Source organism: Xyrauchen texanus, chromosome 42, assembly GCF_025860055.1.
Source record: "Xyrauchen texanus isolate HMW12.3.18 chromosome 42, RBS_HiC_50CHRs, whole genome shotgun sequence".
NCBI classification, from domain to species: domain Eukaryota; kingdom Metazoa; phylum Chordata; class Actinopteri; order Cypriniformes; family Catostomidae; genus Xyrauchen; species Xyrauchen texanus.
The window spans coordinates 29,776,714-29,788,995 of NC_068317.1; the positions used below are offsets into that span (position 1 = coordinate 29,776,714).

Genomic DNA, 12,282 nt, shown 5'->3' on the forward strand with positions numbered 1-12,282 from the left:
CACCATTCAGTTTTATTGGGTCAATGGTGTCTGAGGCTAACATTCTGCCAAACATCTCTTTTTTTTTTTTGTGTGTGTTTTACGGAAGAAAGTAATACTTTCTTTAACAACATGAGGGTGAGTAATAAATTATATTAGATGTAGACCAGTAAACAATATGTGCACATTGAATGTATTGGCTCTTTGTTTGTGTGAACGTTTGCAGGCAGAATGCTGTTCGGATCACTTGCATTGCTGTTTTGAAGGCACTTTGTGTGACTTGGAACATTCGAAGTGTGTGAACAAAACACATGTTTTAGACTGGGTGGAAAGAGTTGCCATAAAGCAGGTAACATACACACCCAAACACCAGCAAATCAGGATAAGCCATTCCCAAATAATCTGTGTTGAAATAGTTATTTTTCTCCTTTTGTTTCCAGCAAGCTGTGGTTTGTCCGGATCAAGTGTCTGAGTGTCCCGACGACACCACCTGCTGTCAGATGCCTGATGGGAGCTGGGGCTGCTGTCCTTTGAAAAATGTAAAACACTTGTTTGTTAATTTTTTTTGTGTTGGAATGCTTTTACACTGTATGTAGGTTTAGCTAAGCTCATGGCATGCCACCCAGTTAGACAGGAAGTGACTGTGTAACATGTGGTTAGCACAGTTTGTTTTGTTTTATGCACTGTTTAGAGGCGGGTTTATCTAAAATGCATAGTGGACCAGATAATAGAATGCTGAGGAAAACATTTATTCAGGGTTCCCACGTGTCCTGGAAAACCTGGAATTCTTCAATGCAGATTTCCAGTCATGGAAAAGTCATTAAAAAATAGAAAAATACTTAATTTTTCTGAAAAATAATTATCTGTCCTGGGAAATATTTTAGTGAACGAATCCCTGTCACATACAGTACATTCTCTGCTCATCTGCTGTCATCTCTGCTTCACTCCAACCAAATTGTAAAAGTTTTATACCAATACTTTTACAAAATAAAATACAAAATAAGAGATTTTTTTCATTCCAACATAGCTGTTAACCAAACAGTAGTTGATTTATAAACTATAGACAAATATGACAGTCGGACTGTTTTTTGAAAACTCATTCACGCCCTGGGTTGTTTGTGTGGTGATTCGGCTATACATAGTCCATACATATATATATATGGACTGAATCTAGTAATAAATATGGCTTTAGCTTTTATTATGGCATTAGAATAGATATAAATATAGTTCTGGGTAAAGGTATAGTCCACGTTAAATACAAGTTGTGGAATGGAAGTGAAGGGGGCAAAGCTATAAATGATAAAATGCTCACTGTTTCAAAATTATAGCCACAAGCAGGGCTGGACTGGGAAGAGCATCGGCCCGGGATTTTACATGGCAACAGGCGCTGTCCTTTTCTGCATATCGCTGCGCCGTTTTGTGGTCCGTTCTACATAACGTGGCGGCTCATTTTAGATTATCGCGGCCCATTGGCCAGTTTGCGGTCAATCCTCTGATCGGCCCTAAAGTGTGTCGGCCCACCAGGAAAATGCCCGGTATGCTCCCAGATTACCAGTCCAGCCCTGGCCACAAGGCGTAAACAATATGCATGTTGACATAATTTTAGTGCACTAAATCCGTTTCCTAACCATTTCTGTGTGAAGTTATATGCAATTTTACAACTTTGTTGCCATGTTAAGGTAACATGGTAAACCTTTAACCTTATAACGACAATTTAAAAAACTTTACAGCTCAAGTAATACACAAGTTTTAATAGAAGAATAAATGTAAGTGCATTTATAAAATTATAACCGTCACATTTCTCTCTTAGAAAATTGACCCTGTGTACTTCTGTTTTAAGTGCCACTGTAACCTTGATTTTAGTTATTTATTTTTTAGAAAAGGAGGGACGAGTCTAAATAAAATGCTGTCGATTGAGCTTAACTTGAATTAAACCCGGAATATTACTTTAAATTACTACTAAGTGCCTAAAACAAAAATCTTTCTGTTAAATCTTTCATTTTTCAATAAAGGTTTGATGCTACTGACCTGGCAAAAAAAACTAGCAAAATCCAAGTGGCAAATCCAGTGATTGGTTCTTTCTCAAAAGCGCTCGTTGTATCAACCTTGTACCTTGTAAACACTTTGTTTTCAATCGTACTCCCTGAAGTTGCAAGAAGTCAGACAATCAGATTAGAGTTTGCCAAATTAAGAAAGTGCTTTCCAGTTTTGTGTGGTGTAAACATCAAACAACGGTCCATGTGTGTTGGCTGAGACTGCACTGTCAATAGTAATTGTTTTAAAAAAAAAAGATTCCTTAAAAAGACATGCGCATAAATTATGATGACGTGTGGGATTATGACAATTTAAGAATAAATAAACATAATAATTTTTATTTTTAATTTTTTTTAAAGTGGCTTCCCTAGTGGCTACAACTTCCTTTTTAATTTCTGTTTTCATCACGGATGTGATGATTTATTATTCTAATTTTTTTTTAACACTGAATGAAAAAACTGCTTTATTTACAAATTTTCACATAAATTAAATTCAAAACTTTGATGGAAATGCAATACAAAATAGTAGTTGGATCAATATGAGTTTTTGAAAGTCAGATATTTAGGGGACGTTCAGACCGAACATGACAAAAATATGAACCCAAATTGGTCCGATACCAAAAACCAACACCATCTGACGTCCGAATGGTTCCTTAAACATTCAGAACTCAAATTAAAATAATGTTATGCTATTATTAACTGTGATGGCTGTGATTCAATGCGATAAATATATGTGAGTTCTTGTGAATGTGTGGAGCAGACAGCGGCTGCTCTTAACTTTTAGAGCTCCTTAATACACGGAAAACACCAGCAGAAGCATTTCCCTCTCTGTTTGTAGCAGATGAGAGCGAGCAGAGCGCTAATTCACTTTGAAGCATGAGGCACATACAGACTACATTTGCGTAATTAAATAGCAGCCTTTTGCGGTTTAATAACCACATTGGGTCATGTAGCGAGTAGCGACCTTTTCCAGGAGCGAGAAGCTACCGTCAAAAACACAGAAATGGAAAGGTCTTCACTCCAAAATAAAAGCTTCCACCAAACTTTGAACATAAAGGGTGAACTAATGGTTAAAGATGTCAATCTATGTCTACTTCTATCATGTTTGCATAGGAAAACAGCACAGACAGATGCAAAAATACCCCTTAAACTTTACTTATTGTACACTGACCCCCCTCCTCATGAAATGCATGAAGTCAAGATCAATGAGTTGTTTTGGGATATTGTTAATTGTTATATTTTATTTCTAGGCTGTTTGTTGTGAAGACCGTCTCCACTGCTGCCCCCATGATACTGTGTGTAATCTGGCTGCCAGTACTTGCGACAGTGCCAGCGATCATGGTCCCCGTTTTTCTGTGCCTTTGTTGAGGAAAAGCTCTGCAGCGATCCTGCCATCACAGAATCAAAACTGCAATGACGCATCACTCTGCCCAACATGGGCAACCTGTTGCAAACAAAACACAGGAGCATGCTGCCCTCTGCCACAGGTACATACTGGTGTACATTTGCCAACAACTTCTGTTCATCCCAAGAATGCAAATGGGCACACAGGATTGCACTTGTACTCGTCTCACAGAGATGACTTTTGACTCTCAGAATAAAGACTGGTCCACTTTACAACTTATTTTGACCAAGTGCCACCCACTTGGATAGGAAGAAGCCTTATGAATGACATGTAAAATGTGCAACTACAGTTTATTTCATGTAATCGAGGATACCGCAATAGTAGACAGGGTAATGAAGTGGTAACTTGTTGGACTGGAGAATTTTTGTCCGTCAGTAAGTAATGAGTATCAATTATTTCTCAGGCGTAAATCTGAAAACATGTTGAAAGTTGTGCTCGAGGATACCTAGTTTACTTACTATTACACACCTAGAACTAAATTCTGAATACCTTTTAAAGATTCAATGCCATGAACCACTCAAAATCATAGTAGAAGCCTCGAAATTTGCAAAAATGACTTTATTTACCAAGCGGGCTGCTAAAAATCTTTGTACCAAGACTCCTGGAAATTGCTTGTAGCCAGCCAATCAGATTAGTGTTTGCTATTTTGAGCAGACCCTTCCCTTTTTTTTAACTAATTATGCATCGGATGATTCATGAATGGTATTTGGGTTACCATCTTAAAACTAAAAACTGATAACTTCATAACCTGTCTTGACGAGTTGTTCAAAAGTACACTTTTTTTATTGTTATTTTTATATTTTGATGCTCAACACAAACTTAAAAATGTTGTTACAAAAAAGACCTTACCTACTGATTTGTCATCTGCCTGAGTGTTGACAATCTTCCATGATGTCCTCCTCAACAAACTTTTTTTAAATGACGCTGCATATATTGTAAAAGCTGATTCATGTTATACATGTATGTATTCTCTGCCTTCAGGCTGTCTGCTGTGATGATCAGGAGCACTGCTGTCCACAGAACTACAAGTGCGACTTGACTCACAAAACATGTGTTCGTCCTGGCTTTCCCAGCACACCCTGGATGAAGAAGCAAACTCTGCTGAGCGTGACACAACAGCCTGAACTAAATGCTGTAGCTCCAGTGATGGCTGGTCCAGAGCATAGGCACATGTGTGACGATCACACCAGCTGTCACAGAGATGATACCTGCTGCTATATGAACAAACTCGGCAAGTGGGGCTGCTGTCCCCTGCCAAAGGTTAGACATGAAAATATTCATTCATAGAAACCCAGAACGGAGAAATGCAGACTCAACTTTTCATCTGCAAATCATCTACATGTATCCAAACCCTAGTGAGCTGCCTTGCTGTTTACTATCAACCCCTGGTTATTCTTATCCCGTGCGTATTGACATGCTGGTTAAAGACAAGTGAATCTGCACTGTTAGTAGCAGTGTGTAAATGCTGAGACACACTCTTCGATTTATTCTGACATTGCTTATCCCATGCAAAACGACGGTAAACATTACAGACATCCCCAGTTATCAAGTAATAATGACATAACTGACAAATGTCCAGGACACTAATCCCATCCAAATAGGACTTTAGTAGGCTAATGACTCAATACATTTAATTCTTATAGAGTTTGACACTAGCATGTTGCTAAGCTAAAGACTTAATACATTTCATTACAAAAAAGTTTGACACTAACATGCTACTAAGCGAATGGCTCAATAATATTGATTCCAATAGAATTTGATGCTAGCATGTTACTAAGCTAATTGCACAATACATTTCATTCCAAGAGTTTGACGCTAGCATGTTACTAAGCTAATGACTCAAAATAGTCGATTCCAACTGAGATTGATTTTAGCATGGTACTAAGATAATTCAATATAGTGGATTCCAACAGAATTTGATGCTAACTTGTTACTAATCTAATGACTCAGTGCAGTTTTCTTTCAATAGAGTTTGACGTTAATGTTACCAAGCTCAATAGTTGGTTCAAAATGACTTGTTGACACTATGTTAAGCTTATGACTCTGTTAGTATGAGTTAATTCTTAAAAAATGTGCCACTTTTTGTTTCAATATAGTATTACTCCAATAGAGTTTGATGTTAGCATGTTACTAAGCTACAGTAATAACTCGATATAGTTGATTCCAATAGAATGTAATGCTATCATGTTACTCATGCAGCTAATGACTAGATACGCTAAAAAGTGCAAGTAATCCACAGCAGAACACACATTCAGTGAAACTGAATTTGCAGTTAGAGTTTTCTATCAATAATTGTCAGTACTGAATAAAATAGAAGTTTGTTTATTATTGTTATTTTCCTTGATTCCGTCCGCCATCTTGGATGAAAATGATCACTGTGCTAGACGTAGTGTATTCTGCAATTTCCTTGGATGCATGCGATGATGCCTTAGAATTAGTCAAAAACAAATGATCTTTAAAAGTGCATAATTTTGCTGCCAACTCTTTACATTGGGACAATATCTATGATGCCTAAAATTTTTGTCTAGATAGACCTCTCACTAGAGTTTGGAACAGAGCCATAGAATTCACTTCTAGAATTAAATAAGAATTGGTGTCTTTTATTTAAAGGCGGTGTGCTGTGAGGACAGTGGCCACTGTTGTCCGAGTGGATACATGTGTACTGAGAAGAAAACATCGTGCACTAGAGCCTCCCATGAGATCCCCTGGTACAGGAAACAGGAGGCAAGGATCACTGAGAGGTCAGGGGTGTCGTCTGATGTCAGAGAAGTGAAGTGTGATTCTACGAAAAGTTGTGCGACTGGATCTACCTGCTGTAAATTACCCACAGGGGAGTGGGGATGCTGCCCTCTTGTTGAGGTTCCTGTGATTGCCTTGATTCTATAGCTAATTTTACACACACAAAACCTGTAAAAGTGTTGGCGTGTGTGTGTTTTTTCCTCTCTGACTTATTTTGAGTAATGTAAAGGCCTTTTGTATTTGTGTTTTGCATTCGTTTTCAGCCTCTGAGTGGGCAAGTGTGTACTCTTCACTGATTGGTTGAAATTTCTCTCTCTGCAGGCTGTGTGTTGTAACGATCATGAGCACTGCTGTCCGCAGGGCTACACCTGCAACCTTGAGTTTGGAACCTGCATTAAACCCGCAGATGTGCACACTATCCCTCTAATACATATACAAAGACACTCCAACATGCAGTCAGAAGAGGTGGTGGTGTGTGACGCATCAACACGCTGCTCTATTGCACAGACCTGCTGTAGAATATCAGACTCCACATGGGCCTGCTGTCCATATAAAGAGGTATTGCACCTGACATCTAAATCAACAATGCCATGAGCGTCTTAAATCTGTAGTGGGTTGTTTAAGTTCAAAGGAATTTTCCTGGATCAATACAAGTCCAATACAGTAAATATAGCTGCAAGCAGCGATGATGTGTCCAAGCGTCATGGGTCCATATCCACCCGGTGGCTTTCGGAATGCCGAAACAATGAACAATGCATGATGGACGTATGCATTTGGTCCAATAAACAAGACACCATGTCTTATCTTTTGCTCAGACATAATGTTTAACAACTTTGATGGAGGCTCTATGACCGTGACCAGCCATATCGCATATCGGCAGCTCTTGCCTGGTTGCCCACTATAGCTAAGCAGGGTTGAGCCCGGCCAGTACCTGGGGAAAACTAAGTTTGCTGCTGGAAGAGGTATTAGGGAGGCCAGCAGGGGGTGCTCACCCTGTGGTCTGTGTAAGTTCTAATGCCCCAGTATAGTGACAGGGACACTATACTGTAAAAAGATACCGTCTTAGAGATTAGATGTTAATGACTATATCTGTGGTCATTAAAAACCCAGGACACTCCTCGTAAAGAGTAGGGGTGTAACCCTGGTGTGCTAGCCAAATTCCTCCGATTGACCCTTGTCTGTCATGGCCTCCTAAAAATCCCAATCCATTAACTGGCTCTATAACTCTCCTCTCTCCTCTCCACCAATAGCTGGTGTGTGGTGAGGGTACTGGCACTATAGCTGCCGTCGCTTCATCCAGGTGGATGCTGCACACTGGTGGTGGACGAGGAGACTCCCCCATACTATGTAAAGTGCTTTGAGTGCCTAGAAAAGTGCTATATAAATTTATGGAATTATTATTATTGCCTACCTTCATGTATTAATCGTTATTGATCATATGGATGAGTTTGTCAAATACACCCGAATACACAACAACAACAACATGTAATTTGATATGTTGCCATGACAACACTTCAAGATATCAAGAATCCCTTTACAATTTACATTAGCTGAGTCTTGACATTATTGTTAACAATTTTAAAGCAATTTGAGTAAATGTAAAAGGACTATTTTAAAGTCCTTTTTTAAGTGCCACACTTCCTGCTGCCAGGTGATTGCGATATAACCATGACCCACAAAAGCCACATCCATGTGATCAGCCCCCCAAGACTTAACATACAGCTCAAGGAGCCTAGGAGGAGTATTTTAAAGTTCAGAGACTGCAATGTCCCAAAAAATCTAAAATGGCCTACTTACTCTAAAGCTGTTTGGCTTGATGACAAATATATGTACCAATTCTAGTCACTCTAGGTGAAAATGGGGGTGCTACAGAGTCCCCCACAATCCCATGTGTTAAATTGTGCCCAGTTCTAATGGCCGACTATGATGTGTGTGGAAAATGTCATGAAATTTTAAGCATGCCGATTGCCTCAAAAAGACACAAATGTAAGAAAGGAATAATAGCAATTAATGTGTTGTCATAGTAACTGTATTTAAGAGATAAAATGTTCCTTTACAGTTTTACATAAGAAGTGATATTACATTGACATTATTTTGAAGCAATTCATGTAAACACAAGATGGCCATTTCAAAGTCTTTTAAAAGTGCCATACTTCCTGCTTCCACTTGGTGGCGCAATGACCGTAACCCATAATAGCCGCATCAATGTGATCAGCCCCCATTACCAAACATACAGCTGAATTTTCATCAAAATCATACAATGCACACAGAATATATAAGGCACTTCCCATTTTTCGACATAAATTTTGTGCTTTGGCATTGCGCCAGTCACATGAATCCCCTATTATTTCCCCTAGTATTTAAAAGTTCAGAGCCTGCAATTTTCTGAAAATCTAAAATTGCCGACTTCCGGTTGGGTGGGTCTAATGACTGTATTAAAGTTGTTCGGATTGATGAGAACTAATATATATATATATATATACAGTGAGGAAAATAAGTATTTGAACACCCTGCTATTTTGCAAGTTCTCCCACTTGGAAATCATGGAGGGGTCTGAAATTGTTATCGTAGGTGCATGTCCACTGTGAGAGACATAATGTAAAAAACAAATCCAGAAATCACAATGTATGATTTTTTAACTATTTATTTGTATGATACAGCTGCAAATAAGTATTTGAACACCTGTCTATCAGCTAGAATTCTGACCCTCAAAGACCTGTTAGTCTGCTTTAAAATGTCCACCTCCACTCCATTTATTATCCTAAATTAGATGCACCTGTTTGAGGTCAGTTAGCTGCATAAAGACACCTGTCCACCCCATACAATCAGTAAGAATCCAACTACTAACATGGCCAAGACCAAAGAGCTGTCCAAAGACACTAGAGACAAAATTGTACACCTCCACAAGGCTGGAAAGGGCTACGGGAAATTGCCAAGCAGCTTGGTGAAAAAAGGTCCACTGTTGGAGCAATCATTAGAAAATGGAAGAAGCTAAACATGACTGTCAATCTCCCTCGGACTGGGGCTCCATGCAAGATCTCACCTCGTGGGGTCTCAATGATCATAAGAAAGGTGAGAAATCAGCCCAGAACTACAGGGGAGGAGCTGGTCAATGACCTGAAAAGAGCTGGGACCACCGCTTCCAAGGTTACTGTTGGTAATACACTAAGACGTCATGGTTTGAAATCATGCATGGCACGGAAGGTTCCCCTGCTTAAACCAGCACATGTCAAGGCCCGTCTTAAGTTTGCCAATGACCGTTTGGATGATCCAGAGGAGTCATGGGAGAAAGTCATGTGGTCAGATGAGACCAAAATAGAACTTTTTGGTCATAATTCCACTAACCGTGTTTGGAGGAAGAAGAATGATGAGTACCATCCCAAGAACACCATCCCTACTGTGAAGCATGGGGGTGGTAGCATCATGCTTTAGGGGTGTTTTTCTGCACATGGGACAGGGCTACTGCACTGTATTAAGGAGAGGATGACCGGGGCCATGTATTGCGAGATTTTGGGGAACAACCTCCTTCCCTCAGTTAGAGCATTGAAGATTGGTCGAGGCTGGGTCTTCCAACATGACAATGACCGAAGCACACAGCCAGGATAACCAAGGAGTGGCTCTGTAAGAAGCATATCAAGGTTCTGGCGTGGCCTAGCCAGTCTCCAGACCTAAACCCAATAGAGAATCTTTGGAGGGAGCTCAAACTCCGTGTTTCTCAGCGACAGCCCAGAAACCTGACTGATCTAGAGAAGATCTGTGTGGAGGAGTGGGCCAAAATCCCTCCTGCAGTGTGTGCAAACCTGGTGAAAAACTACAGGAAACGTTTGACCTCTGTAATTGCAAACAAAGACTACTGTACCAAATATTAACATTGATTTTCTCAGGTGTTCACTTATTTGCAGCTGTATCATACAAATAAATAGTTAAAAAATCATACATTGTGATTTCTGGATTTTTTTTTTTAGATTATGTCTCTCACAGTGGACATGCACCTACGATGACAATTTCAGACCCCTCCATGATTTCTAAGTGGGAGAACTTGCAATATAGCAGGGTGTTCAAATACTTATTTTCCTCACTGTATGTATATATATATATACACACACACACACACCAATTTTAGTGACTGTAGGTGAAAAAGGTGGCACCACAGAGCCCCCCCCCCTTACACGCCCCCCTCTGCAACTTTGCCCAGCCATAATGGCCAACGGAACTGGTGTGTGTGTGTGTGTGTGTGTGTGTGTGTGTGTAAGAGTTTTTGTACACAATTTTGTACAAAATAATTTTGTGTAATTGATGTAACAAAATATGAGCAGCATATAGTTGCTTTTAAAACATCTGGAATCTCTTGCCCCATAGACTTCCATTATAAGTTCATTACTGTAAATGGGATTTTTGTTCATTTAAAAAACAGAGGAACGAGTCAAAATGGACCCTTTTTATGTTCTCTGGGTTTGAAACATGACTATAGCGGTGAATGGGAGATCACCGCATATATTATTTTGCATTCTCATTTGCTCAAACAACTAAAGAAAAAGTCCATAATTACATTTCTATGACTTTCCAAAAAAGGCAAAAATTCACAAAAGAAAGGCCAAATGTATTGACGCTCAGCAAATGCATTTGAAATCCCATCAGAGTAGTGGTGAATAGTTGATGATGATGATGATTATTATTTATGCCAGGGTAATATTACAAAGAGTAATGTAGTAAATATATTTAAAAATGTTTTAATTATGCAAACATTAAAATAACTTTTGTTTTTTTTGTAGGCGGTATGCTGCAATGATATGAAGCACTGTTGCCCAATGGGATACAAATGTGACCCAAAAGTGAAAGGTTGCACTAAAGAATCCTCACTCACTTGGTGGGAGAATTCTCTATAAGTGAAAAATTAAAGCTGAAAACACAAAAACAGTCATGTCCATCCACCATTGACTGACACCGAACCACATATACATACATAATGCATACGTGCACAAACCCAGACATGTTTCGGGATAAGTGACTATGCATCTAGTTTTTGTATATTTTGTTTTTACTGAAATATAAATGTATAGAAACTTATTTTAAAGCATAATTTCACATAATAATACAATAACACAATACACTTTTTTTGTATCTGATTGAAACCAATTCTGTTGAAATGAAACTGACAACAAAAGTACAGCACATTTTTAATGTTTACAATTCACTGTAAAGACTCCGCCCACCTTTAGTTCTGCAAGTTTACTAAATTTGCTTGAGAAATCCAGAGTACTGACTACAGAATCATTCAAAGCAGAAATAGAATTGATTATTTGAGGCTGACATTCTCAAAAATCGCCAAGAAACGTTGTTCAGATTGTTGTTCGAAGTAGCTCAGTAGAATGAAATGTAAATCAGGTAAATGGTATTTGAGGTTAATCATGCCGTTTTAGTAGGATGTTGATTTAATATATTAGAATATATTGCTGAATGCCTTTTAAATTACCATGCCATACTAAATTCTGGCAAGACTTTAAAACCACATATCACAATAAGAGAGATAATCGACTAAAATTCAAAACTGAATGTGTAACCAGTGAATCAAACCTAACGCTGCAAGCCAATGCTTTTTTTTTTAAGCTAATAGGAAATGTCAGAAACCAAGGTCAGAGCCTTGGTGGTTTTAAAATCTGATTGTGAAAAAGATTTTGTTTAAAAAAAGACAACTACTGCATTTTAGCCATTACAAAATTGGAAGTGGTTAACCATTTCAGTTCTGTCATTCTTGGTTAAAGCCTCTTGTTAAATTTATCATTTTAATTAAGTAAAATTACCTGCTTTACCATTTGCAATTAGAGAAGTAAGAAGCGCGCAAATGCATTTTTAAAGATTTATCAATATCTAAAAAAAGTGTTTAAGTGTTTAAAATTGCACGTGTCATTCTCAATATGTACTACAACTGCTTGCTTTGCTTTTGTGTTTCTTTTTGTTTTGTTTTCTCATTATTTTGTTGTCTGATTTGTATCAAGTTTTTAATTTACTGAAGGATTAAGTACATCTAAATGTTGACTTGTGGAACAATGAGGTCACATTGATAATTATACCAGCAAAACTTTTAAATTAAATACTTAAAAGAAAAGTCACACTGACTCATTCATT

General features: G+C 38.4%; 1 protein-coding gene across 1 annotated transcript in view; it reads left to right on the forward strand.

Annotated features, from left to right (window-relative positions):
• LOC127634901 (progranulin-like) overlaps positions 1-12,250 on the forward strand; it is a 14,166-nt gene extending 1,916 nt beyond the window's left edge. The window contains exons 4-10 of the mRNA XM_052114651.1: positions 206-328; positions 420-518; positions 3,263-3,499; positions 4,399-4,677; positions 6,028-6,276; positions 6,478-6,714; positions 10,929-12,250. Of these exons, the coding sequence (XP_051970611.1) occupies positions 206-328; positions 420-518; positions 3,263-3,499; positions 4,399-4,677; positions 6,028-6,276; positions 6,478-6,714; positions 10,929-11,042 (1,338 nt within the window). The 3' untranslated portion in view covers positions 11,043-12,250. The remainder of the gene's footprint in view (positions 1-205; positions 329-419; positions 519-3,262; positions 3,500-4,398; positions 4,678-6,027; positions 6,277-6,477; positions 6,715-10,928) is intronic.
• The last annotated feature ends 32 nt before the right edge of the window (positions 12,251-12,282 follow it).